The sequence below is a fragment of the Eubalaena glacialis genome, chromosome 3 (assembly GCF_028564815.1).
Source record: "Eubalaena glacialis isolate mEubGla1 chromosome 3, mEubGla1.1.hap2.+ XY, whole genome shotgun sequence".
Classification (NCBI taxonomy): Eukaryota; Metazoa; Chordata; class Mammalia; order Artiodactyla; family Balaenidae; genus Eubalaena; species Eubalaena glacialis.
This window is the reverse complement of record NC_083718.1, coordinates 55,036,721-55,062,899: the sequence shown is the minus strand read 5'-3', so window position 1 is coordinate 55,062,899 and position 26,179 is coordinate 55,036,721. Positions and strand designations below refer to the sequence as shown.

General features: G+C 45.9%; 2 protein-coding genes across 4 annotated transcripts in view; one reads left to right on the top strand and one right to left on the bottom strand.

The window, feature by feature from the left end:
* RASAL2 (RAS protein activator like 2) overlaps nucleotides 1-7,015 on the top strand; it is a 376,664-nt gene extending 369,649 nt beyond the window's left edge. For all 3 annotated transcript variants that reach the window (XM_061183077.1, XM_061183076.1, XM_061183078.1), the window contains 2 exons: nucleotides 917-1,004; nucleotides 6,293-7,015. In XM_061183077.1, coding sequence (XP_061039060.1) covers nucleotides 917-1,004; nucleotides 6,293-6,457 — 253 coding nt within the window. In that variant the 3' untranslated portion in view covers nucleotides 6,458-7,015. The remainder of the gene's footprint in view (nucleotides 1-916; nucleotides 1,005-6,292) is intronic.
* A 5,269-nt stretch (nucleotides 7,016-12,284) lies between these two features.
* Nucleotides 12,285-25,898, bottom strand: CLEC20A (C-type lectin domain containing 20A). The gene is made up of 8 exons (XM_061183773.1): nucleotides 25,511-25,898; nucleotides 23,902-23,967; nucleotides 21,889-22,254; nucleotides 20,444-20,765; nucleotides 19,091-19,455; nucleotides 15,692-15,811; nucleotides 14,681-14,766; nucleotides 12,285-12,851 (listed from the first exon to the last, which is right to left on the bottom strand). Exons 1-8 carry the CDS (start codon nucleotides 25,896-25,898, stop codon nucleotides 12,771-12,773), a joined length of 1,794 nt encoding a protein of 597 aa, XP_061039756.1. The 3' UTR covers nucleotides 12,285-12,770.
* Nucleotides 25,899-26,179: the final 281 nt, after the last annotated feature.

The following is a 26,179-nucleotide window of genomic DNA, read 5'->3' as shown; positions in this document are numbered from 1 at the left end:
TTTTTAGAACAAGCCCAGAGAGGTGGAAGGGAGTTTCATGGGATGTCTTTAGGGCCAGAGAATCAAGGGAGAAGACCAGGGACGTCCAAGGGAGGCTAAGGGAGGGGGCAATTTTACCAAACGCTACATAGCACTTACTATGGGCCAGGTACTTTTCTAAGCAGTTTACAGATAAAATTTGTTTAATCTGTTAATAATAATTTGATTAATGCCAACCTCTGAAGTAGGCATTATTATTATTCTCATTTTACAAATAAAGAAACAGGCAACAAATTCATTAAGTCACTTGCCCAAGGTCACTTAGTGTTGCTGCTGGGATTTGAAGCCACGCAGTCAAGCCCCAGAGGCCATGCTCATGACCACTGTGCTTCAGTGTTGTTAAATGCTGTAGGCAGGTCAAGTAACTTAAAGTCAGAGAAGGTTTGCTGTTTTAGCGGCACAGAAGTATTTAGCAGTCTTACCGAGAGGCTTTTCATGGAGTTAAACATCAGGGGGTTAGGATGAGAAAGAAAGTAGACCTACTATGTGTAGAGTACGCTCTGAGGAAACTTAGCTGTTCAGGGGAAGAGGAAGGTCAGCTGTTACAAGACAACAAGATTAAGAGAGGGTTTGGTTTTTGTGGGTTGGTTTGCTATTTTAAGATGAAATAAGTTGTGCTGAGGAAAGGATCTGATAGAAAAGAGGGAGATAATAATTGTGGGAATGCTATTCCAGAGGAGGTGAAAATCCAGTCCCAGTAGAGAAATCCACTTTGGATGTCTTCTTCTAAGGTGGGTGAGAAGATAGAGCATGGTTGCAGATCTTGTACTAGGAAGGAGTGGCAGTACTGAGCTGTCCCGAGTGTGGGTTTCTTGTCCTCTATGTTAGCCAGCTCTCTCCTTGAAGATGTTGATCTCTCCTTACTACCCCATTCTAGGCTAATGGCTGTGGAAGAGGAATTGAAGAAGGATCATGCTGAGATGCAAGCAGTTATCGATGCAAAGCAAAAAATAATTGATGCACAGGTAAGCAGATTCTTAATCTAGTGGAAGGCACTTGTTTATAATAACTGTTATCTCCTGACTTCCCACCCCTTGCAAATGCCAAGGCACATGATGGACAATAGGTCACTGGAAAGTTCTCAGCATTACCTTTTGAAGAGTAAAAGAGTTTCTTTGTGACCTCTGTGACCTTTCCTTTCCTTTACTGGTGACAAGTCTGTTAACCTAGCAAAGTTTTAGCGTGCTTAGTGCAGTTGCTCGACAAATCTCAACCTAGTGCATGATGGGGTTTACTTCTTTCCTTCTGGAAAGGAGGGCATTCTCTAAGGGGGTACCTGTGAAAAGTACACTGCATGTGTCTGGCTTGTGACCTCCACTGACCATTGCTTGGCTATGATGTTCACAGTCTTGTCAGTCACGTCCACTGTGCCATCAGCCTCTGGCCCCAAACAGTAGTCTAGCTGCAGGGGAAAGACAGGGTGGTAAAAGGTACCCTTCCTTGTTATTCTTTTGGTTCTGGATTTGGCGTTGATGCCTGGGATTCGCTTGGCTGCCCTTCTCTGTTGGCGCTGTGCTTGGAGAGCCTCTTTTGGTTGATGAAATCGGAACCTGGGCCTCTGCTCACTGCAGCTTCTACCTGTGACAATAATGGCATGACGGACCACTGCCAAGAGCACCCCCTCCCAGGTTCACGTCAGTGATCAGAGCAAAACCCAGGAGACAGGAAATGTTTCTAATTCCTTTTTCATTTTATCAGTGCAAAACATGGTTGTATTTCTTAGAGTGAAACAAATAACAAACGGCAGTGCAGCTTGGATGTGGCTGGTCTGGCCACTGAATGCATCACCTCCCTGAAGACCACCCAGCCAGGTTCGCGTTTCTCACCCTTAAGTACCATATCATTTCCCTAAGCTCTGAAATCAAAATGGGAGCAAGGACTTTATGTCCAACTTTCTTCTCTCCTTATCAGCCAGTAGTCAGTCTACGGTAGAGCCCCCAGTATTCTTAAACACGCATTTTACCCCCAGTCTAGTTTCCTGACAGGGCTAATATGGGATGGGGTTTATTTTTCAAAGGAATTGGGAGTAAGGCTGAAAGCACAGCCATGGGAAGAATGCGTCATGGGCCTCCTACTCCCTCACATGCACGAGACCCGGAAGTCGAGTGTGAGTTGTCATGCTCTCTCGTCAGCACGGTTCCCAGAATATTTTGGACCCTTGAACTCTGCAGTTTCTGGATATTTAGACCTCCTAAGAGTCAGAAGAAAGTTCTTACTTGGTCCATTTTTTAAACTTTTCTAGGTGTCCCCAAGGTAGGTGAGGGAAGGGTAGCAGAGACAAGGCCTTCTCGACAGACACACTGTAAAAATTCATCTGAGAGGCTTAAGAGAAACAGCCTGGATAAAGAAGGCAATTTAGTCAGGAAAACAAGTGTTGATAAGTGTTCACTTTGGGATCTTCAATATGACAGTGTAAAGCAGAGAGAGTTCTATTAATAACTACACCCGAATAGATTTTAGTTCTAATGAGATCATACAGACCGTTTTAATAATTTCAGCTTGTCTAAAACCGTGTGAGTCTTAAGCAGAGGGAGCTTGGGGGTGTCGTAGTCGTGGCTCTGTGCATATAGTATTTCCACTTTCTCGGTTGCCTGTCAAGACAACCTCATCATTAGCTTCTGAAGATTTCTACCCCACCCCTGCCCCCCATTTTGACATCTAGGGTAAGATGACCAGGTATGAAGCATGAGTCATAGGCATAGAAGATGAAAGCAAGGGAGGGAATCAGGTTCATCAGGGCTCAAAAACTCTGGAAAGCAAGGACCTTCTCTCAGTTAACACGAGGGCGTCACCATTCAGGAATGGGAGAACTCTTATCCTCAAAGCATCAGTCAATGTCAGACTTGTGGTCTGGCTAAACTAGATAACAGTTTGGGTCCATATTTCAGGCAGTGGTTTTCAAATGGTTTGATTCTGTGGACTATTTTGGTGGAACCAGAGATACCTTCCATAGATTGCTTTCCAGCTGCTCCTGCTGACCATTCAAGAACAAGGGCTTCTCTCAACTAAATTTATCACTATATAATAAATTTTCTACTGGAGGCTCACTATGGATCCCTAAAGAACACTTGGAGAATCCATTAGACCACATTTTGAAAACCACTGCACCATGCACAGCACAGATGATAAACACTAAAACTAGTTTTTTAAAAAATTATAATCTCCTTAAAAGGAAGGTTTCCCAGTTCCAGCTGTTGTCTCACTGATACATTAAAATCTTATTCTAGCAAAAGACTATGAAAATCCTTTAGTGTCTTTTGTAACAAATGACTTTTCCTTTGAAAGGATAAATCTTACATCTTAAGTGTTTGATGGAGCAGAGCAGCCCTTCTGGCATTATTTAATAGAATGAGGACATGTTTGGGGGTGAAAGCTTCCCAGCGAGGGAACCCATACTTTTATGTCCCTGACATCTGCCTTGGTGCCACTGGCAGTTAAAAAATATTTCTGAAATGAATTGTTTTCCTTATACTAGCGATGGGCCCAACATTTCCCAAAACAGGACAGGTCAGGTACCCAGCGAACTGGTTTCCATCTTCTCTCTCAGCAACCCTGTGCCCCTACAGACAAGGCTGGTCCCTGAACTCAGCCTCTCCATCTCCTCGAGTCAGTTTATGCTCCAAAGGCCCCACCGGGGTCAGCCACTTTCTACTGGAACCGGGAGAGGATGAGTACTCCCCTGGTGACCCTGTCCTGGGCCTTGTAGCACCACCATGGAGATCCTGGTGATGGTACTAAGGGACCATTTCTTAAACGTCAGACCAGGGGCTGTGCCACCTTTCACCCCCCAGGATCTCTCCATGTGACTCACATGGAGAACTTCCTCCTAGGAGAAGCAAGCAGCTGCCTAGTTACTGTTGCAAGTGATATCTCCGCTGTGTTAAATTACAGGTCATAAATGGAGATGAGATTATGCAAACAGGCAAGTAACCCGTCCATTCTCTAGCTGAGCAGTTCCCAGCCCTGGCCCGGTACACTGGCCTCCTACACATTCCAGCTCCTGCACTCCCCACACTTGAAATCCTTCCTGTCAGGCAGGAACTAGATTGCTTTGCCATTCAATCCAGGCAGAATGGAGAAGTCAAGGCCATCTTTTGCCAACTGAACTTGACTTTCAAAAGTCCCTGTTTGATTTTTTTTTTCTTTTATTTTTTGTTTTACTTTGAAAGGTTGGCAGTGGGGGGAGTTACAGAAGGGAGTTTCTCCACTTGGAAACTTTCAACTGTTTAGTAGAAGGGCTGCTTGACTTCAGCTGTTACTCTTGCAGGAAATAAATAAATACAATCATTCTTAGCCTTTTTTGACCCTTTAAGAATCAAATAATTTTTCATGAATGCCTAATTTCTTTGGATCAACCCTAAAGAATCCTGCACTCCTTAGAATTGAGGCATGATAATTTATCCTAATACTGAAATATCTTTTCTTTTTTAATCGTTTTTAGATATTACCAGGTTTTCTGCTTAGAGATCATTTCTAACCATAGGGGGAAACATCATATCTGGCTCCCACCCCTTTTCTCCTGGTAACCACTGGCCAACCCTTACTTACTGACTTTTAAAAGATCTATACTTGTTATCCCAGTAAATTCCACTGGCTGTAATTTTTTTAATTATTATTTTTTTAAAAGCCTTGTAGTTCTTTCTTTCTTTGAGTTTTGCTTATCCTTAAAACAAGTTACCTTCCCAAAGTAAAAAGCATCTTAGGCTAGATTAGGGGCTAGTTAATAACGCTGATTTTTTTGTATCTTACCACCTGAGTTCTCCATCAGGGAAAGGAAAAAAAAAAAATGTTAATAATAACAAGTGTGAACTAGTTTTTTTTCATACTTTTGAAACTGTGACCACCAGCCCTGCTGCCATACAGATCCCCGCCCCACCCCCAAAGCAGGAGATTAAAGGGAAGCCTTACTTGATGCTGTTGTTGCATATGCTTTTACCTAAATTTCCCCCCAGGGCAGTGGTCTTCACTCTGCATCCTTGGGCAGCTCGTTTCCGGCACAGCAGTGCTGCTCACGGCCCTGTGGAGCTATGCTGTAACAGCAAGGAATAGCATCTAACCCTCAGCCCTTGTATGTCCTCTCTGAACCTGACCATGACTATCCTTACCATGCTTTTCCCCGAGTAAAACACTCCCTGGGTAGGAAAGCTCTTTTTGGCTTTGGGGATTGTTCCTCACATGCTTTTTTTTCCTTTTTTTTTTGATATCATAGATGTAGGTAAAGACTGTCCTTCTCAGCGTTAACTTGTTTTCTAAAAAATGGCAACTTCATGTAGGAAAGGTTCTAGGATGATTTACCTAGCTGATGAAGCTAAGATTAGGATTTCTCTCCTAGTCTTTGTGAGACTGATATTTTGATGGGATGATTTTTATTTTTGTTTAATTTAGATGAGCCTACTTTTCTCTAGATTGCCATTTTTTCCCTCTTTTTTCTCTTGGTTTTTTTTGTGTATTCAACAGTCTTTGGTTCCAAAATATTGGTTCTAAGCCTTTTTTTTTTTTTTTTCCCCAAGATTCAAAAGTAAAATGAAAGCAGTCTCCTTATTGGGTAGCTTTCCTGGAGTACCTCTGAGCTGGAATGAGTCTAGGAGCTTGTGTTCTCTGTTTGTTTTCATGTGTTATGTTTCTGGCATCCCCCTTTGGCCACATCTCCCTTCCCATATTCAAATAACTCCTTGGTCTGAGCTTTTGGCTGCTTCTCCCCCTCTTGCTGTTGCATCCTCACTTTGTTGGTGACTATAAACTGCCACCATGTATTGTTTCAGTTTTGAGCACCATGTGAATTCTTTCCAAATGTGACTGATGTGACCCCTTCGGGGTCTAAGAACCCATAGATCACATGCACTTCTCCTCTGTGAAATGAAACCTCTGGTGCTTCTTTCTTTGCCACCTAATTCCCATGTTTTAGTTTTGACCCAAAGTACTTAATACAGCAAGGCAGCTTGACACCTCTGTTTCATAGTCCGAGGTAACACATGGTGTCATTTTTACATGATGTCCTAGGGTCCCAAGGGATGATTAATAACAAATCTTGCTATGCTGAAAGGAAAAAAGAGAGAAAATAAACACAGACCCATTGGGCTCAGGGGAAGCTGGCCTGACTAGGGTGCAGAAAGAGGCAGAGACGTTCCATTTGTCTGGGAAGCATCATGTGTACTGCTGTTTGATAGAAAGCATTAGAACAGTCATTCAGTAGAATATTACGGTGTAGTTGCCTGCATGGAGCCAGAATAAAGCCATGATTGGTGTGTTGTAGGAAAAACGGATCGTGTCGCTGGATTCGGCCAACACCAGACTGATGAGCGCGCTGACCCAAGTGAAGGAGCGGTACAGCATGCAGGTCCGCAATGGCATCTCCCCCACCAACCCCACCAAGCTTTCCATCACGGAGAATGGTGAATTCAAAAACAGCAGCTGCTGACGGGCTTTGTGAATAGACAGACTGGGGGAGGAGACAGAAGGAAATGCCCCCGCTCTCCTATCCCCAGCCCTCTCCCCAGCCACACCAGGTTTACAGAATGTTGCTACTTCAGAACAGCAGGGTGGCGAGCAACTCTCCAATGAAGAAAGGAACCTTGTCTTTCAGGGCATAAGGCTAAGACTTCCAAGGTCGACGCTCCCCCCCTCCACCCCGCCCCCCCCCCCCACCCCCCATCCCTGTGTACATAGGGAACTTAGTTCTGGGCCATGTACAGAAAATACCACTGTAATATACCCAAAGGAAGTTAATAATGTAGATTAACTTTTTAATTATTGCTATTTTTATTATTGTTGTCCTCTTGTTGAAAACACTGCAGTTGTTAGAGGAGGCAAAGTAGGAGCTACGTGTGAATGAGAGATGAGCCTGGCGGCTCAGCTGGTAGAGACCACGTGTCTGTCTGATAGAGCACGCAGACCGCAGTAGGACATTGTCAGAATGAATTTTTCAGGGATTCCTCTGCCAGTTTAAAAACCCCACTCCAGTTCCCTTGTCCTTTAGGAAAACATGCAAATACCGAGATCCAAACACAACAGTTTATCCCATTGATCAACCAAGACTGGTTCTGGATGGACAGCTATCTGATTTGGGGATACACTGTTCCAGAGGACACAGATAAGAGCTGTTGTATCAAAACTGGACTTCAGGAGTGATTTCTTTTGAACTCCTGTTGATGTTTATTTCCTTCTGTCTGTAGCAGATGGGAATTTTCCATTTTAGATAGGGGGCTTTTTTTTTTACCCCAGTTGTAATAAAGGGTGTTCTTTTTCCTCTTTAGAGTTTACAAAACTATAAATATTTGTGTCTCTGTAAACCATCTGCATCTTCACACCCACTTGCCCTTTCCTCCCCCATGGTGGGAGCAGTCAACACCAACAGGGTTTACTCTCCCCTGGAGAGGTTATTCAAATATGCTGTCCATAAGCCATCCGAAATAAACACCCTTTCTTCCATACAGAAAAGGGCTAACCATACCATACCATGGTAGGAATCTCTGAATATTTCCTATCAAAAATTTTTTTTCTATTTGTGAGTTATAATTTTGGTTTGGGATAAAGATTTTACCCGGTGTACTAGCAGATCTCTGGGCAGGGTAATTTTATCTCAATCTTTAACTTTTAAATTGCTTCTTCCTCTAATCCCCTCAGTAAAATTTGGAAAAGAAATCCAAATCTGAAGCATTGCTCTCTTAAAAGTCATGATTACTCTTAATGAAAAATAAAATACTAAAAGTGGGAGGACAGCACATTCCAGCTGTTATTCCCATGCTCTTTGTAGATTTGGCAATAATAACCCAGTTTCACTAGCTGTCATCGTTGGCTTTATTGTAGGACAGATTTATTGTAGGACAGAAACAGTCATGGAAGCTAAGTTACTTCCTTTTTTCCAGAGGTGTGAAATGTCATCTTGAATGCAACCTTGATTATCAGAAGTATGGAATGTTACAAGTTAAACAGACATTATATTTACAAGTATATATACACATATACTCACACATATGTACATATAACTGCACAAATAGGAAAAGTTCCTGCCTTCTATGCTGTTGGATATAATGTTTAAAGGGGTTAGAATCTCTTTAAGCAAGATCTAAGCAATTGTTTATATTGAGAAAGCAACAACATTTCTCAAGTAAGTTAATGATGTTTATTTGAAATTATAAACTTTAAGGAATTTTTTTTTAAGAAGGAAAAGGAGAAAGGAGGGGGGAAAAAAACCACCTGAGGAAGCCATAGACCTGGAGTGAGTGTTTCCACATAACAGAATACTTATAAGGAGACGAGAGAATATTTATTGTGTCCCCTTTTGGGTGAAGCCCCGACAGAGACACCAAGCCTCCATTCCCACCGCATCCCCAGGCTTGCATTCTGACCTCTTAAGCACTGCCCTCAGGTGGGTCTTTGTGTTGGGCCTTGCATCTCGGCAACCTCACCATGGTCCCCAGCCCACAACCTTTTCAAACATTTCCCCTTCCGTAACACTCCTGTTTCTGCCAGTCAGAGATCTAAATCACGAGCTGCCCAGTGTGCTTATCTGATCTGCAAACTTCATGCCCACATGTATTGGCACTTGTGTATTTTCTTGACCCGTGATCATTATTTTACAAATTCTTCTCTCTTCCCTCCAAGCTGAGGGCACACTGTGGCCAAATGACTTATTTTAATAGGAAAGAAACATTACCAATTCTGAAGCAGTGCTTCGTGTTTGGGGAGAGTGTATGTAAACATAGGTCTGTTCTTGTTTGTGGCTATTTTCAGCTCTAGCCATTCTTTATAAAAGTCTTCAGAAAACCTGGTAAAAGAATGGTCAGTTTCAGTGGCCTTAAGTATGTAACATGGGTGATGTCTTACATTGAGGTTTGGAAGCTCTCAGGTGGTGGTTACGGATGACAGAGGACTGATAAACTATATTGGAGGGTTGGGGGACACAAAATCAAATATGTTTTTGATGGATGCAGTACATCTTGTCAGCATTATGGGAGCTTCTTAGAGGGCTGCCTACTTTGGAAGATTAGATGCCCAAAATGTTTGGATAGCTTATGCAGCCCTCTATTATCAGGTTATCTTGAATGAAGAGAAAAGAGTAAACAAATAATAAAATTAGAGGTAAGCTAGGAGTTCAGTGTAGTTGCCAGATGTTAAAGTTTAGATTATCCTTTGAACCTATTCCTGTCCCAATATTTTTCTGAGTATTTCTTTAGAGAATGCTGCAGTCTATAGAACTTATTCTGAAAGATTTTTTTTTTAAGTATGGAAAAAGTCAGCAACAGCTGATAATTTTTATGGAGGTATTGCTTAATTGGCTTTTCTTCAGCCCAGATAAGTGCATACCTCTCTTGCTGGGAGGAGGTGTATGGTTGAAGAGAAGTGGGTGGATTATGATAGCATGTCTTGCACTCCTTCTAACACCCAACACATCACCACATGGTGGGGTGCAGCATAGACCAAGGCTGAATGGAATTTGGAATTCCGGTGAAGTGCTTGCAAAATGCTTGTCCAGATGACAACCAGATTTGGCCATTAACAAGGACAATGTTGGTAGGATTTAGGAAAAGAGCTTTATATTTCCCTTTTATTTTCACTGGAGCAATAAGCTTTCTGAGCCGAAGCAGCAAAAAGGAGTAACATTTCCTTCAAGTCATCACATTACCTGAGTCTCTGCAATACAAGCCATGAAGGAGGGGAGATTATAACTAGGTAACAATGACAAACACTTGAGCACTTACTATGATCCAGGCACTATCTATCACCAAGATACTGTTGGGGTCCAGGGCAGTCTGTTGTAAGGGAAATGTGGTAAAATGAGGTAATCATGCTGCTGTAACGTTGCCTTTTCACTTGGCATTGAGTTGGTCAGAATTAGCTTTCTCTAGTCTGCTTCTACCTTTACCTTTCCCTGTAATGGTGTTGCACAGTGAAAGAAAAAGTAGGATTTCCTGTCTACAACTGCTGTATGCCCTTGAGAATTAACTTGACTTTAAAAGTAAAGCTTTTTAGATCTTAGTCTATTTATGGATCTGTAGCTCTACCGACCCTCGTTTCTCACTCTGTCCTCAGAGGTACACTGGGTTGAGAGCAGTTCTTTTTTGGAAGCCCCAGAGCAAGACAGTTGCCATCAAGTGAGTTTGATTACAATTTGTTCTGCCTTCCATCTAGGTTTAGTTCCAGTTACGTCCAGTTTGGTCTTTCTGAGAAGGCTGGTTGTGGGACTGAACTTGGGGAAGGAACCCTCCTTGGGATTTACCTAAGGCCCATGTGACCCTGACTAGAGTTGACACCAGACTAGGCTTGTCACTGGGCCTGACTCAGCAGCTCTGGAGCCCACACCATACCTTCCCTGTGTTTTCACCTTTGGGAGGGTCACCTTCTACAGATTATGGAAAACCAAAAGGGCTTTCTTCTCCATTCCCCTTCCCTTTTTCAAGTCTGATAGTGAAGTCTCCTGCTCGCTTCAACAGTAAATAGTTGCCTTCCCACCCCTTACCTGAGGGCCAAGAATTTGGGATACTTTATTTTTATCAATATGTCAATGGAAAGGACCTATTTTGCTAGTTTTTTTAAAAGCAAGATATGTTGGGGTGTTGAATTTTTAAATAGAATCTCTTTTTGTGTTTGAGTGATTGTTATTAGTTCTAGAAGCATTCTGTCATGACCCAGTTATGAATGCTCTTGAGTTTAGGAAGGACAAAAGTGATGAAATTTGCATGAGATAGAATAAATATCTTATGAGGAGTGAAAGAACCTGAGGAAGATACATGATCCAAAAGGGTACTAATGCACAGCAGCCTTCTCCATAGCCCAACTGTTCAAGGAAACAGGAGGATTTATATCCTTTGCCCAAGCTCAAAATACATAGATATATATAAAGGCCGTTTCTGTAGACAACATGTGGGTACCCACACAAAACACACAATTCCTAGGGCTTCCTTTTTCTGAATGTTAATCCATCTTATAGAGCAGTGATTCCCAAACTTCCTTGAGATTTTTTAGATTTTATGCTCTCCTTTGTTGTTAGATTTTATGACAGTGGTTCTTTCCTCTTTAAAATGTACCATATGTGTTATATGTATATATAAGTTAAAGTGACTTGAAATTTGGCTTGACATTGTCTCAAGAACCCTAGATATCATTATTGATACCTTGGGGAGTCACAGAAAGAAAGTTGAATATCACTGATGCGACAGTAGGATACAGAAAGAAATAGCTTTGGTTCCTGATCAGTTAATCCTCAGGTGTTTGAGGAACCAACCCAGCAAGGCTTGGCGATGAGCCACCCAAGGAAAGCCAGGTGGTCGTTTGTGTCCAGATTTCAGCATGCATTTTAATTTCCTATTCAGTTCTTATTTTTCAGTGCCCTTGTTTTTCCCTAGGAAATGTTTTAGTTTGGGATTTAAAACCAGATATATCTGTTGTAGAAAGATTTCCACAGAAGCTGTGTTTTAGGGGCCTCGATCATCTGTGTGGGGCTACAAATATTTAAGAATAACTGTCATATTTATGTCACTTCTAAACTCCCAAGGGAAAAATTTCAATTCCCAGTTCACCAAAAGGTTAAATACTAATTGACCACTATCCTGCAGAAATTTTGAAATAAATAGTACAGGTTAAATTTTGACTGGTGCTTAGACATTTCCTAGTTAACACTAAAATTAACTCAAAGCAGACAGCAGCCCATTAACCTGAATCACACCTGTGAGGAACTTCTAAATTTGATTTTGTTTTTCATCTCCAGGGCCTTAATAAGAGTGTGTCAATACACATGACTATTTTACAATGATAGCTCTAAATAATTTATTTTTTATTTCAAGAAAGAGAAATACACATTAGAAAAACAAAACCCAAGATTTTATTTTATTTTTAAAGCCATATTTTTGTGCTAGTGGCACTTAGATTGTTCCATATGTGAGATCCATATCTGCATTTCATTACCTGGGTTTGTTCTAAAAGAAGATTTATTTTTGTTCTGTGAATAATTTTTGACGGTTCTTGTACATGTACAGATATAGATACGTTTGAGGTCTTTTATTGATATTCCTACAAAGAATACAAATAAACTTTAACTTTAAACATTTCAGACTAAAGTTGCTACTGTATTTGACATATTACTGTTTGACTTCTAGCATGTTATCTGGGTGATTAGGACACTTGGAGAAAAACCAGAAATAAAATGTGCGCAGGAACATTATTCTGAAGGTATATTTTAACATTAAGAACAATGCGTCTTAGAATTTCCCAATTTACAGGTAAAAAATATTTAGCTGTAGGACCAAGAGCTAGCATTAACACATATTGTATTGTAATAACACCCTTAGAGAGCTCCTCATTCTGGAGAGTTGGAAATCTCTTTACTAGCTTGTGACTGGTGAAGAAAATGTCCTCCACTTTATTGAAAGTATGGCCCCACTCAGCTCTCCAGACCAGTACTATCCTCTCTTAATTCCCCAACAGATTAATGTGGTTTGTTTCAGGATTTTTGTTGTCTCGTTGGGGTTTTTTGTTCTTGTTTGCTTGTAATTCTCAAGGTTATTTCCAAATACCCCCCATCTTCTGCTTACCTTCATTCTTTAAAACCCCAGGATGCAGGTCTCATAAGTAGTTTTCTCACAAGGCTAAGTATAGGTCTGAAATTCCACCAGTTAGCCTCTTCACATATCTAGTGACTTCTACTCCTGTTTTACTATGAATTAAAACACTAAAATTCACTCAAAATCCAGAGAAAATTGTGTGAGGAGACTCCAGGTCACAGTAGACGTGTGCTATTTTTTGTTTACTTCAAAGCCAACCCATTTCAATCTGAATTGCTCATGACCTAATGTAAGCTTTAAGACTTCTTGGATCTGAAACATCAAAAAGAGAGAAACTGTTGTTGATGCTATCTTGTGACCTCCTAGTCATCTGAGCCCTTAACTGTCCACCCATCTACCCTTTATGTCCAGCCATACCCTTTATTTTTCTTAGCCTCCCTGCAGCTACCTGCCTTTTGTCGTTAGCACCTTCACCAATAGGATAGTACAGAAATCAAGTTTGTTAGGTCACCACCATCACCCCCAGCACACAAAAAAAGTTTAATGACAAAGGAGTCTAAAACGAATGACGACAATCAGGGATTCTCAGTCGTGACTGTTCATCAGAATCACTTGGGATCGTGAAAAAATAAGAGTAGAGATGCCCCTTTAGACCCACCATTGAACAATTAAATAGAATCTCTCTAAGGACTGGGCCAGGATTTTTTTTTTTAACCTTCCCCACGGGATTCTAAGTTCAGATAGGGTTAACAGCCACTACTCCATATCTCTCTCTTGAGCACTGCTTGAGTCTCTGTTACAATGTTTTCTCTGTTCCCATCCATGGAACTGGGATAAGTTGGCTATAGGTGTTTTGTTTGCCTCCTATTTCAAATTTTATCAGTAAATGCTACTAAAGCTGATAATGTACTCTACCTTGTCCCCACCAATTCCATCCTTTATATCTGTGAGGTAGAAATTCTCTCCATTAATATGAGATAGCTATATTCCAACAAAAGTGACCAGAAGCTGGAATTCCCCATCTTGACCCCAATTTTCCCATTATTGGTTTTAATTTAAAATAAAAGGTAGATGGTTTCTGGTTTGGTAACCCTCCCCTGCCAAAAAAAAAAAACAAAAAACGGTTCTTGACTTTTGTAGACTTAATACTCAGCACTGCAGTCTTATTTCTTGAACTTTTACTAAAAAATTTATCAGATGCCAAATTGCATCATTTGCACCTGTTCTTCAACAGCAAAATGCACCGAAAGCTCTCCAGTTCCCTCCCCGCTACCTGGCAGGCATTTGTGCATGCATGCACACAGGCACGCACGCACACACACACACACACAAAACTGTTATTCCTAGAGACTTCAGTTTGTGAGATTTTAGAATGAATTGCCTGGGTGCTATTTCTTTGGCCTATGAGTAAATTGCAGTAAGCTACCAGATTAATGCCAATCAGTTTCCTTGTCTGTAAAATTATGGTTTTGGCTAGATGGCCTATGAGGAACTCTCTAGCTCTGACATCTTATGATTATTATCTGATATCACTGAAAAATGTGCCTTTAGGTCATATTCAAAAATCAGCTTGAGGCTTTTGTCACAATTATTTAGGAATAATTCTTCCTCTTCACAATCTCTCATCTCACAATACTTTAAAAAAACAAGAGGAAAAAAAAAGCCTGGAACAAATGTATATTCAGAATAATAATTTGATAATAATAATAGCTAAGATTTATTGAGCACTGCCTATGTGCCAGACAATTTGCTAAGCACTTTTTATGGAATATTTCATTTTGTCATAATACCAGCCATATGAGTTAGGTACTGTTGTTCCTAATTCATGAGGAAACTGAGGCTCAGAAAGATTAAGTTACTTGCTCAAGGTCACACAACTAATAAGCTCAAAGCCAAGACCCAAATTTAGGTCCTTCTGACTATACTGTATTGACTTTTTTTAAGAGCTCAGGAAAAATGGAGAGAGTAAGAAAAGATCTGAGCACATGAACCAACCTGTCACCATGAGCCAGGATGGTGACAATGGGGACAGATGAGCTAATTTTCCAAAGCTTTTTCTCTTCCTGTATTGGCTTCGACAGGATTGCTTTGCATTGTCAAGTCACCTGACTGATCAAAATTAGAGGACAGAGAAGTCTCACCTCACTCAAAAATTGGTCTTTCATGTCTTCTGGGTTCATCAGAACTGGGATGAGAAAATCTGCTTTCAGGATTCCAAAGAGTTGCCCTGAAAAAGAAAGTACTACCTGGCTCAGGGGAAATTATCTCGTAGCCATTTGAAAACTTCAAGTTCTTGGCAGTCAGGAGTGCCCCCTGGACACCATAGATGCTACATGGTGATTTAGGATTTCAAAAAGAAAGAAGAAAGAGACTGCTGGACAGAAAAATGCTCAGCCACAACCAGCTAGTAGCTGACAGGAAAGAGTCTCATGAGTGGAGTAACCACTGCTCTCCTCCCATATCCTGGCCACCCTCAGGCAATTATTTTCTTTTCTGTCTCCTCAGTATTTTCCTTCTTCCTTTTTTTTTCTTTTCTTTTTTTTTTTTTTTTTTGGCATGCCACGCAGCTTGCAGAATCTTAGGTCCCCAACCAGGGATCGATCCCTGGACTGCCAGGGAATTCTTGCTTCTTCCTTTTAATAAATCTGTTGAGTAAATATCCCACACCATGCTGGAAATATTCACCTCTCCCCTGGACCCACATGTGTAAAGGCCAGCTGTACCCCAGAAAACTCTCAAGTTCTCTGAGCCTATAAACAGGCTCAGCCTTCGGCCATGAACGCTGTAATCACAGGAACTACAGCCTCATAATAGGACTACTCTGTATCTGTACAGCATTTTATAGTTTATAAAGTACCTCTGCATAATTATCTCATTGGGTACTTGAAACAACCCTGTGATGTAGGCAGGGTCGTTTTTACTACGTCCCTTTTGCATATGAGAAAGAGGAGATTCTGAAGTAAGGAAACATGCCCCCCGAGATTTCACAATCGCCAGGGAGCTAACCAACTCTAGGATCCTCATCCTTGTTCCCTTCCCATTTCAGGCTGTCTTTCACAAAAAGGTCTTGAGCGCCCTACGCTAAGGGGTGGCTGTCCAGATATAAATGCCTGGTCGTTAAGAGTGGGAACTTGGTAACCAGAAGCAGTTACCTGGTTTTGGTGTTGGAGTGTTTTCTTTAGCATCTGGGTGATTAGATGAGCTCAAATGTTGGGCCTGAGTGGCAGTAGCTGCATCTGTCATATCGGTGCCACTCCTTTCACTGGTCACAGCTACAAGAGGGGAAAATAAACGAGTTATTGCAAATACAGCCAGGAGCAAGGTGGTCTGAGATTGGTGACTGCCCCTGAGCTAGAAGACAGGCACGGGCAGCCACCATCCTGCAGAAACCATCCGGGGTGGGACGCTCAGTCCCTGCCAATCCTTCACTCACCTCCGTAGGCTCATGTACCCAGTAGCTACATCATCATCTCTCATAAAGTGTCTATGATACCGGGATTTGTGGGGCTTAGCAATATTATAAGATATCTCCTCAGGACCGAGTGTTTATTTTCAGTAGTTCCTACCCCAAGAGGCCCAGTGCCCTTATGTAGTCTGCCAGCTACACAGGGCCCCCACCATGGCACCCAGGAACCCCCAACCTCTCCATCAAGGGGTAGCACCTCAAACTCAAAGTACGTATTCCAAAACCAAGCTCAGCCTCCCCACCCCCTTTATGGTGCCCGTCTACTGAGGCTCTCCAGCTGCTCCCTTACTCCCTCTCACTTGCTGTCACGTTCAGTCACCAAAGTCCTGTCAGTGCCTTGCAGATGTCTTTTTTTTTTTTCAAATATGGAATATTTGAACCATATTGTTCTTGTGGTATATTACTGTAAAATATTTAAGCAAAAGTATCCCCTCCCCTGACCCAGGGACAACCACTATTAACAGTTTGCTATAGAATATCCTTCACACACTTGAATTTTTAATTTGAATGCGTAAAGATCTACCTTATTCTCTTTAAAGGCTGCATAGTATTTCACTGAATGTACCATAACTTAATCAATCTGCTTTCAATGGACATTAGATTGCCTCCAGTTTTTCACTGTAATAAACAATGCTGCAACAAACAACCTGTGTGTGGAGGACACGTATATATGTGTATGTGCACCTTGTACTATTATTTCCTTAATAAATCTCCAAGGGTAGAATTTCTGTATGAAAGAGTATGCACATTTTGGAACTAACAGGCATTGCAATGGTAGCACCAGTTTACTGCGCTACCCAGTGTCTGACAGTGCTGATTTTCTCACATTCTTATCAGCATTATCACCCCAGATCTTTGCCAAACTGCTAAGTTAAAACAAAGAACTTTTTATTGCATCTTGCTTTTAATTTGCATTGCTATGATTCAGTGAACAAAGCTGAGCATTTTTTTAAATGTGTTTGTATTTATATTTCTTCAATTAATGTCACTTGCAAACGATGTAAAATCAGTTCCCCTCAAGTCCCTCCTTGCTCCACTGCTCCAGATCTGGCCTCGGTTCCACTCTCCTGGACTGTGCAAGTCTTTCCCCACACATACACTTCCTGTGTCTCCTCTCCAAAATGCCCTCTTCTTACTCCACCCAAAGCATTGTACATTTCTTCAGTGAAATGAATAAGTTTGTAAAATCCAGAAGCACAGAAGGGGGGAAACACTCATATTCTTGTTGCCTGAATTTAACCATTGTTAACATTTTCACACATTTCTTTCCAATCTTTTTTTCCCAAGTATAGGTTGATGTTTCCTTTCAACATTATTGTGACTGTGTTATATGTATAATGTTGAATCATCTGTTTTCCTTTAGCATCCTGATACAGGCATTGCCCCATGTCATTAAAACCACCTTGCTTCTATTGACTACAGAGCTGACCATTTTGCTCACTTGCTAGAAACCTCTGATGGCTGTGCTGACTGCAGGATCCAGTCCTTCAGAATTTGGCCTCAGTCTACCTCTTTCCCCTCATCACTTGCCGCTTCCTTCCCAAATATGTGACCGACACTCCAGTCACATCAGACTGCTTGTCTTTCCCAAACCACACATTTCCACATCTACCTATCTTCGCCCATGCTGTTCCCTCTGCCAGGAAGAACTTTCTAGCCTTTGCTGCCTGATGAAATCCTCCATTACCTTTTGTCCAATTACTACCACCTTTGCAGGCAGAATAAATGAGTCGTTTTCTTGCCAAGGCTCTTGGTTCACCCTTCTGCGGCAGCACTAATTAAACTGTCCTGGTTGTCTCTATTAGCCCCTATTAGAGTAAGCTCTTTTAAAAACAGGAAACGGGTCCTGCTCATCTTGGTATCCACTGCCTTGTTCAAAACAGGTACTCAGGAAATGATTGTTGAATTAAATCATCTATCAGTGTGCAAAACACTATTCTAGGCCTGGGAAAGATATAAAGAGGCATAAAACATAAAACAGCCCCTGCCCTGTGAGATTTCACAATCTTAATAATTCATAATTGTGATCATTCATAATCATTTATAATTAATAAAATGAGACTGAGGCCAACCTTGTCTATTGAATAAGGTAAGGACAGATGGGAGACTGAATCACTAAACATTTCACTACTGAATTGAGACTAGAATAGTAATAACTACCATTCATTGATGCCAGGCACTGAAAGATACCTCTTGACATCTGGTGTTTTTGTTCACTTTAAAAATGAGAAAAATGAAGTTCGGAGAGGTTAGGATGTTTGCCTAAGACCACACAGTAAGTAGAAGACCCAGCATTCCAACCCTTGACTGAAAGACTCCTCTAGCCAAAGATAGGTTTTTCTGCCCTAGATCACCCCACCCTAAATTATTACCTAGGGGGAGGATGAGGGGGGTGAACTGGCTCTAGGATCACCCATGGAGTGATCTGGAATGCACCCAGGGCCGGGAGATGTGGCCCAGCACATACCCTCACCCCCTCAACCTCCCTGACTTGTGGCCGGGGCATGGAAACTAGGGCTTGGTCTCCCCAAAGGAAGACCCAGGCGCCAGGGCGGTGTCCCCAACCCCCAGCGACGCGAGTGGGCGGGCACCTGTCTCAGGCTCTGGCCGGCTGCCAGCGGTCTCCGGGCGTGCGGCCTGGCTCGGAGCTACCCCCTCCCGGCGCACCGTTGTTCTCTGGGGCCCAGCCGAGCTCCCTGAGCCGAAAGGCTCCGAGGTGCTTTCTCCCGTCCCCAGAAGCTCGGCGCTGCGGGACCGGCTGGACGTGGCAGACCCGGGGGGCGCCGCTACCCACGGGTGAGCCGAGGCCCCGCGGGTGGAGCCGGGCGAGGGGCCCGCTGCGTCCTCCCGCGGTGTCCCGGGCCCGCCCTGGGTCACGGGGTCCTCCGGGGGCGCGAGGCCAGGAGCAGGGCTCGAGGCGGAGGCCAGAGGGGTCTCGGTCACTTCCTGGGGGACAGAGGGGCTCCCCAGGAGCGCGGGGCTCGAGGCGGGGGTCGGCGCGGAGGCCGGGGGCACGGGGCCGAAGGACGTGTTCTGGGCGGTGACCGGCGGGGTCGAGGGCCCACCGTCGGGGACCGGGCCGTACCCAGGGATCTCGAGGTGGGTCGGAGGGCTGGGCGCCGCCGTCCCTTGGGTCTGTGGCGCCGCAGGGCCGGCGGAGGCGGAAGCGCGGGGGGCGCGGGGGCGGGGGCCGAGCTCGGCGGGCTCCGAGCTCGGCGGGCTCCGGGCTGACTAGCTGCGGGAGCCGCGCCGCCGCAGCCAGACCCTGCGCGGGGCCGGCGCAGGTCCCTACGCCGGAGAGAAGGCTTCCGTGGGGCCCGCTGCGCCGAGCGGCCGGGGTGGGGGGGGAGGGGGGGGGAGTGTTGTGGGGGGAGGTGGTGCGGGGCGGGGACCGCGGTGCGCGGGGCTCCAGGGCCCTCCAGCGGCCGGGCGGTTCTTCCGCGCATGGCCCTGCACACCCATCGCAGACAGGGTTAAGCACGGAGGGCCTCCTGACCCCGCCAGGTGCAGCCTGGGCCAGGTGAGACCTCGATGGGAAGCAGAAGACAGGCCCTTCCCCCGCTTCTCAACCTCATCTGTTGCTTCCAGGGGGAGGGTCGCGTTCCTTAGCAGCTCACAGGTCCCCCACCCCTACAGCACCGGGGCCTCCCCGCTCAGCGGTACGCACCCCCGACCCACTCCACTCCCTCTGCAAGTTAACTTCAAAATCACCTCCTCCAGGAAATCCTCGTTTAATTACAGGAGCGGGGACAATCCCCTTCTCTGTGTCCCCACCATGCCTGTGACTACACAGGCAACACTGCCTGTCAGAAGCCCTCTTCCCAGCTGGCTGTCAGCTCCTTCGGAACAGGCCCTGCCTTTTCCTTGTGTCCCTGGAATTAATAAAGCTCTGTGCGACTATGAGCAAGCCCCCTAACTTCTCTGTGTCCTCAAAAAGGCAATAATACCGTTGTCAGATGTAGGAATCTGTAAAGATGCCAGGAGAACTGTGATTTTTACCCTCAATTATCCTAGTTTGCATCAGACCTCATGGGAAGCAAAATGAGGCAATAGCTGTGAAGATGTTTCAGGAATTTAAAGATGCTGAAGCAACACTATCACTGTCATTCCCAGCCATGTCCCCACAACTCATCTCTCATCTTCTCTCCTCCCAGAAAAGCCCCAAATTGAAAGGGATTTGTCTGGCCCTCTATTGCGCTTCCCTCTCTGGATGCTGAACCTCAGAGGCCTCTCTGATGATTTTTCCTCAGAAGCACTGCTCAGCTGGGCAGTGAGGGGGTCTTCCCGTCTCTCGCCCAGGCCAGGCCCTCATCGCCTCACCTGAGAGACTACACAACCTCTCTTGGGTCCCCTGGCCCGGGAGCTGCAAGTTCAGTGGTCCAGTTCAAGGAAGGAGGTTGATGGTGACCGAGCCCTCCTCCTCCAAACCCCAGCTGACCCAGCAGAGTGGGGGGCCCAGGGAAATCCCTCTCCATAAGTGGCCCATGGTCGCCACCCCGTTGGTTCATCTCTTTCCTGGCCCCTCCCTTTGGGGAGGATCCCATGGGACCCACCCTGTGCTGCTGCATCCAGGCCATCCTCTCCACTTCCCAGGCCCTGGAGACCCCAGAATCCAGCCAAGAACAGGCTCAAAGCACCCATAGAGAGCAGAAAACAGGGGAGGGTACTTGGCCTGGGCGTTGTCCCCATGGTCACTTCTGAGGAGGGTGTGTAGGAGAGCTGAGGGAGGGCTGCTGACTCCCGGTGTCCAATGGTGGGGTCTGCAAGAAAACACTACTGGTGAGTGTGAGGGCAGGGCTGATGAGGGGGGACACAGCACCCCCAGGTCTGCCACGGCCGACACGCCTGTGAGAGGTCCCACCAGACACTGATGACCAGCCTCCCGTCACAGAAGCCAAACTCAGGAGGGCACCTGTCACAGGACAGGTATGTTCACAATCTTTATTTCTCACAACAAGGGAGGAACCGTTGTTCCTATTTTATAGATAAGGATCATGATTCTCATCAAATCCAGAATACAAAAAGAAACAGCCAAGCATAGGCAAATCCACAGAGAGAAAGTAGATTAGTGGTTGTCAGGGCTGAGGGTGTGAGAGAATGGGGGGGTCACTGCTAAAGGGTAAGGAGTTTCTTATTGGGGGTGATACAAATGTCTTAAAATTAGTAGTGTTGATTGGACCACCTGGGTATGTACTAAATCTCACTATACTGGCCACCTCAAAAGAGTGAATTTTAAAGGTACATGAATTATATCTCAATAAGGCTGATACAAACAAGAAGGAAAGAAAGAAGGGAAGAAAGAGAAGAGAGATGGAAATGACAAGGCAGGATGAAGTCTGTTGCTGAGGAGACGTTTCACACACAAGATCCAGAATAACCAGGTGGGACTCTGGTTCCCATGTGATTGTGGTGACAACAACAGTGTCAGTAGCTAGTATCTTTTGGGTGCTTACTCTGTGCCAGGGTCTCTACTAAGTCCCTTATATTTATTCTCATTCATTCTTCAAAACCATCTTATGAGGTGCATCATCAATACCATTTTGTTTTTTCCAGATGAGGGAAATGAGGCTCAGAGATGCCGCTCACCTTATTTCTAGCAAGTGATAAAGTCTGATTCCACAGCCCACACTTTTCACCTCTTTATTGCGCAATAAGTAATTGCTGTTGCTAATTGCTGATGCCCTGAGGCTAGATGGGGTGCGTTCCATTCTTTAAAGATGCCCCAGAATTAAATTAAAACCTGTTCCAGAACTCCGCTCCCCTCGGAATCTAGAAATACTTCCTTAGGTGTATCCTCACCACCTCCGGCTGCCAAGAAAACCCATTTCCCATCCCAGCCTTGCCTTGGTGGGTCAAGGGGCAGCGGGGACGACTGTCACGCACCATCAAAGCAGGTGAAGGGTTTCAGGGAAGAGCAGGCCACTGCAGAAATTCTGGAGGAGAAGCTCCAGTAGCTGCAGAGACCTGCACACAGTCCTGCCCCAAACTCAGGCACCTGCAGCCAGGTCAGGACGCTGGCACCCGCGTCACTGGACCATCTCAGAGACCCAGAGGCTGCACTGAAGTAGAGGCCAACCCAGGCCTCAGTCTTACTCGTGATGGATTTCAGGGCCTCCTTGTCTGTCTCCTCAGTCACTGTCTGCAGGTCAGCCAGGTCTGTGTGGTGTCTGCGGCAGTACCGCACAGCTGCCAGCCACTTCCTTTCTTGGTCAAATCGCTTGAAGTTCAGATTGCTGATCTGAACCTCAGCTGTGGGCAAAGAATGTAGAGACCACAGGCTTGAGGTCCGGGATCTCTGCCTGCTCAGCCCTCATCGCCCCCAGGACAGAGCCCTAGTTTGGGCCCTACCCTTGTTCCCCATCCTCAGGTGTTAGGTTTGATCAAACCCACAAGTTTATAGCCAGACTACATACCAGACTGGGAGAATGAATGAGCTATCATAGCAGCAGCTGGGGGAAAGACCATTCATTAGGAAAGGCAGGAGTTAAGAACTCTCCTCTTGGCTGTATGGCCTTACAAGTCAAGTCTAAGCCTCAATTTCTCCATCTGTACAACAGGGATAGTAATAGTACCTAAATGTATTTCGTTTAAAGGATTAAATGAAACCACACATACAAATGATTTACCACAGCGTGTGCAAATATTAAACACTCAATTAAATGGTAGGGTTAAACTTTGCGGGGAGGTGATGAGGGAGATGGGACGATCCTGGTCTGGATTCAGCCTCATTTATGGTTTCCAGGGTCTGTGCCTGCCGCATGGGCTCTCAGGAGGCTCCTGGCTGAGGCAGGATAGAGGGAGTGTGTGATAGTCTCAGGCTCACACCATCAGGAGAGCCAGGGACAAGAGGTGAGCCTGGCGAGGGGCACACCTGCTGGTCAGTGGCCCTGACTTCTGGTGGAGCTCAGACCAAGACTCAGCCTCTTACAGCCTCTACCTCCAGCCCCCGCCTGCCCTGCCCCTGGCCAGGCCTGTCTCATCTGCAGCACACAAGCATCTGTGATTCTAAACAAGGGAAGTTTGGAAAGGAGGTGCTTTGGCACCACCTGAGGGATTGATTCCAGAGACCTGTTAAAGGAAACACCTCTGTTTGCAAAATTGGGAATCACATCCTCAGAGTCAAATAGGGCCTCCCAAACTCTCTGACACATGCCTGCTCACCGAAGCCCCGTCGAGATTTGCCTATTTCCCTCATGTTCCCTATCTAAACTGGTCTTTTAAAGCTACCCTTTTTTAAGCACCTAGTCCTCGCCAGCCCTGAGCTTTGCGTGTGGCACACGTCATCTTTTAAAATCCTCACTATAATCCTGAGACGCAGATGTTATTAACCTCATTTACGGAGGAGAAAAGGGAGACTCGGGGAGGTGATGACTTGCCCAAACTCATGCCTTGTTAAGTGGCAAGACGAGATTCAAACGCAGGTCCACCCTCCTCGGAAGCCTGTGCTATCTTCACTCCACAGCGCCATGCTCCACAACAAGCAGAAAACCAACTTTACAAGGCAGGCTGAGGAGTGAATTTCCTTTGAAATGTCTCTAACCAGACACCAAGAAGCACTTTGTAAAATATCAGGGCAGTAATATCCCCCTCAGCAGGTGGATGGGCCTGGACTCTGGAGAGGTGCTGCCCTTGCCCCCCACCCGCAAGCCGCTAAGGGTAGGGGCACCAGAAGACTGGGATGCAACCTGGACTGGTTGGAGACCTTCCCCCAACGCCCCCCCACTCCCCCCTGCCCCGGGGCCAGCTGAATAACAAAAGCATTGAGCCTCTGCTTGGGTGTCAGCCTGGGGGCCGCAAAGCCGGGGGATCCCTGGGCCAGGCAGGGGTCGGGGAAGCCAGCTGGCCCAGGTGGACAAGTGCAAGGGAAGGCAGAGCCCTGGAGCCCTGGGTGTGTACCTGGCTTTGGAGAGGTGGTCAGGCTGAGAGCCGGTTCCAGGAGGGTGTGGGGCTCCAGGGCAGGATCTGTGAAACGGGCCACATGTTATGGAGCGGGAGTGCGGCTGCCCAGCGTGTGCTGGGGCACCAGGAACCACCAAGTTGAAGGAGAAACGTAGCTCCAGGGTAGAGAGACTCCTTTTTTCCTATCTACGTGTATTCCATAAATAGATATATACATTGAGCACCCGTTGTGTGACAGACACTATTGTAGGCCCTGGAAAAATAGCAGGTATAAGACAAGCAAGATCTTTGTTCTTGAAGAGAATATGAGAAGGAGACAGCCTTGCAAAGAGGTAGGAAGGAATACCCCGGGCAGAGCTAAGGTGGGAAGGGGCCACATGTGTTTGAGGAGTGGAAAGCAGCCAGTGTGGCCAGGGAGAGAAATAGGAGATGAGGCCAAAGGTCTCAAGCAGGGCTGGGTTGGCTACCAAAAGGAAGTGATTCTAAGTGCTAAGGGAACCTACTGAATGTGTTTAAGCAAACTGGTCTGATTTACATTTTTAAGAGTTCACTCTGTACAGAACAGACGGGAGGGGGCCGGGTAGACGCCACGGAGAGCTGTGCTGGTGTGTGGACCTGCAGAGCTGGAGAGAAGTGGGTGCAGTTAGGACGTGTCTGGGTGGAGTCCAAAGACTCCAGGGGGAGTGAGGGAGAGCCCCGCACACACAGCCCTTCCTTCAAGCGGACTCCCACTCCCACCCCGGCACACTCACCACTCCTGGAAAAATCTCTTTTCTGGCTTGGGAATTGCAAGATCAAACCTAGGCTACCCTGGGGTACATTTCAAGGCCCCGTGATGGGCATGGTGTGCAGAGAACTGGGGACACGTCGGGTTGGTCCCCCATACCCCTATTTGAGGAGTTGGGGTGTGCCTTGGCTGACTGAGAGAAAAGCAGAAATTGGCACTTTTTATCAGGAACGTGCTGTCTATAACCATCCCCCGTGTGATCTCAGCACCTTTAAGACAAGGGTCAGTGGCATGGGCTGCCTGGGCAGAGAGGAGCCAGCCAGGGGGCAAGGATGGGGGGCCGTTCCCCAACAGCCGGCACCACGTGCACTGAGTAAATGGTTTTTCTGCAGAGGGGCACCCACCCACCTCCCCAAAGCAGGGGTTCTCCCAGAGAGTGGCTGTGCCACATTCCCCCAGCCCTGCGAGACAAAGCCACCCCACGCTTAATGAGGAGAGAGACCTTGGACTCTGCTCTGGTTTCTGCACAGACGCAAATGGATCCCCAACCTGACTTTCCCATTTTCCTCCCTTTCTTTTTCCTCTTTCCCCAGATCCTTAATTGGCAGAAGGAGGGGACATAGTGGAACATTTCAGATTTTACTTTTTGACTACCCTGATTTACACCCATTTCTCTGATGGAGCCTTTGGAATGAGGGACAGAAGAGATAGAAACTAAGGCGGCAGAGAGGAATGTAGCAAAAAGCTGTTAAGCTGATAGTTATCCTCTGAAAGGCTTGAGCCAGACCCATGCTCGCTTACTCTCTCTGTCTCTCATTTACTCTTGAGAAGCAAAACCCTAGGAGGAAGACCAGGCCCAGAATATGACTCTGAACACACCGTAGTAGCAGATGAAGGGCTTCTGAGCAGTGCACGAGGCAGCCCCCAGGCTGGGGAAAATGGCTATTGAATACAGAGTGGCACAGAGACCCTCCTCGAAGAACGGCGGCGAGCTCCGCACTGGCACGCTGAAGGTGGAGCCGCTGGACCATCTTAGGCCCCCGAGGCGCACGTCGAAGAAGAGGCCGATCCAGGCCGCAGGGCTGCTGGTAAGGGAAGAGAGGGTCTTGATGTTGCTCCAGTCGCCTGTGCTCTGCAGATCGGCCAGGTATGTGTGGCGCTGCCGGCAGTACTCCAGGGCCTCAGACCAGCTCAGCTCCTCTTCCACCCTCCAGAAGGTCTTGCTGTCACTGGTCAGCTGCAGGGCTGGAGCGGGAGAGATTGTCATCGTGTGGCTGCCCCTACCCTACTCCCAAATCCCTGGTGTTCGACCACACCACAGGCAGCCTCCCCAGCCTCTCCTAACCCACTCCACCCCTCACCTCCCGCCCTCCACTTGCACAGCGCCACAGCTCTGCTTCCAGGCCTCTGCACAAGCTGCTCTCTTGGCCTGAAAGACTGGCCGTCCTCACCTGCTCCCTCGATCCCCCATTCTCCCATATCTCATCTCCCCCTTCCCTCTGCCCCATGCTGGGCAGGCTCCCTTCCTATGAGCAACAATGTACCTTT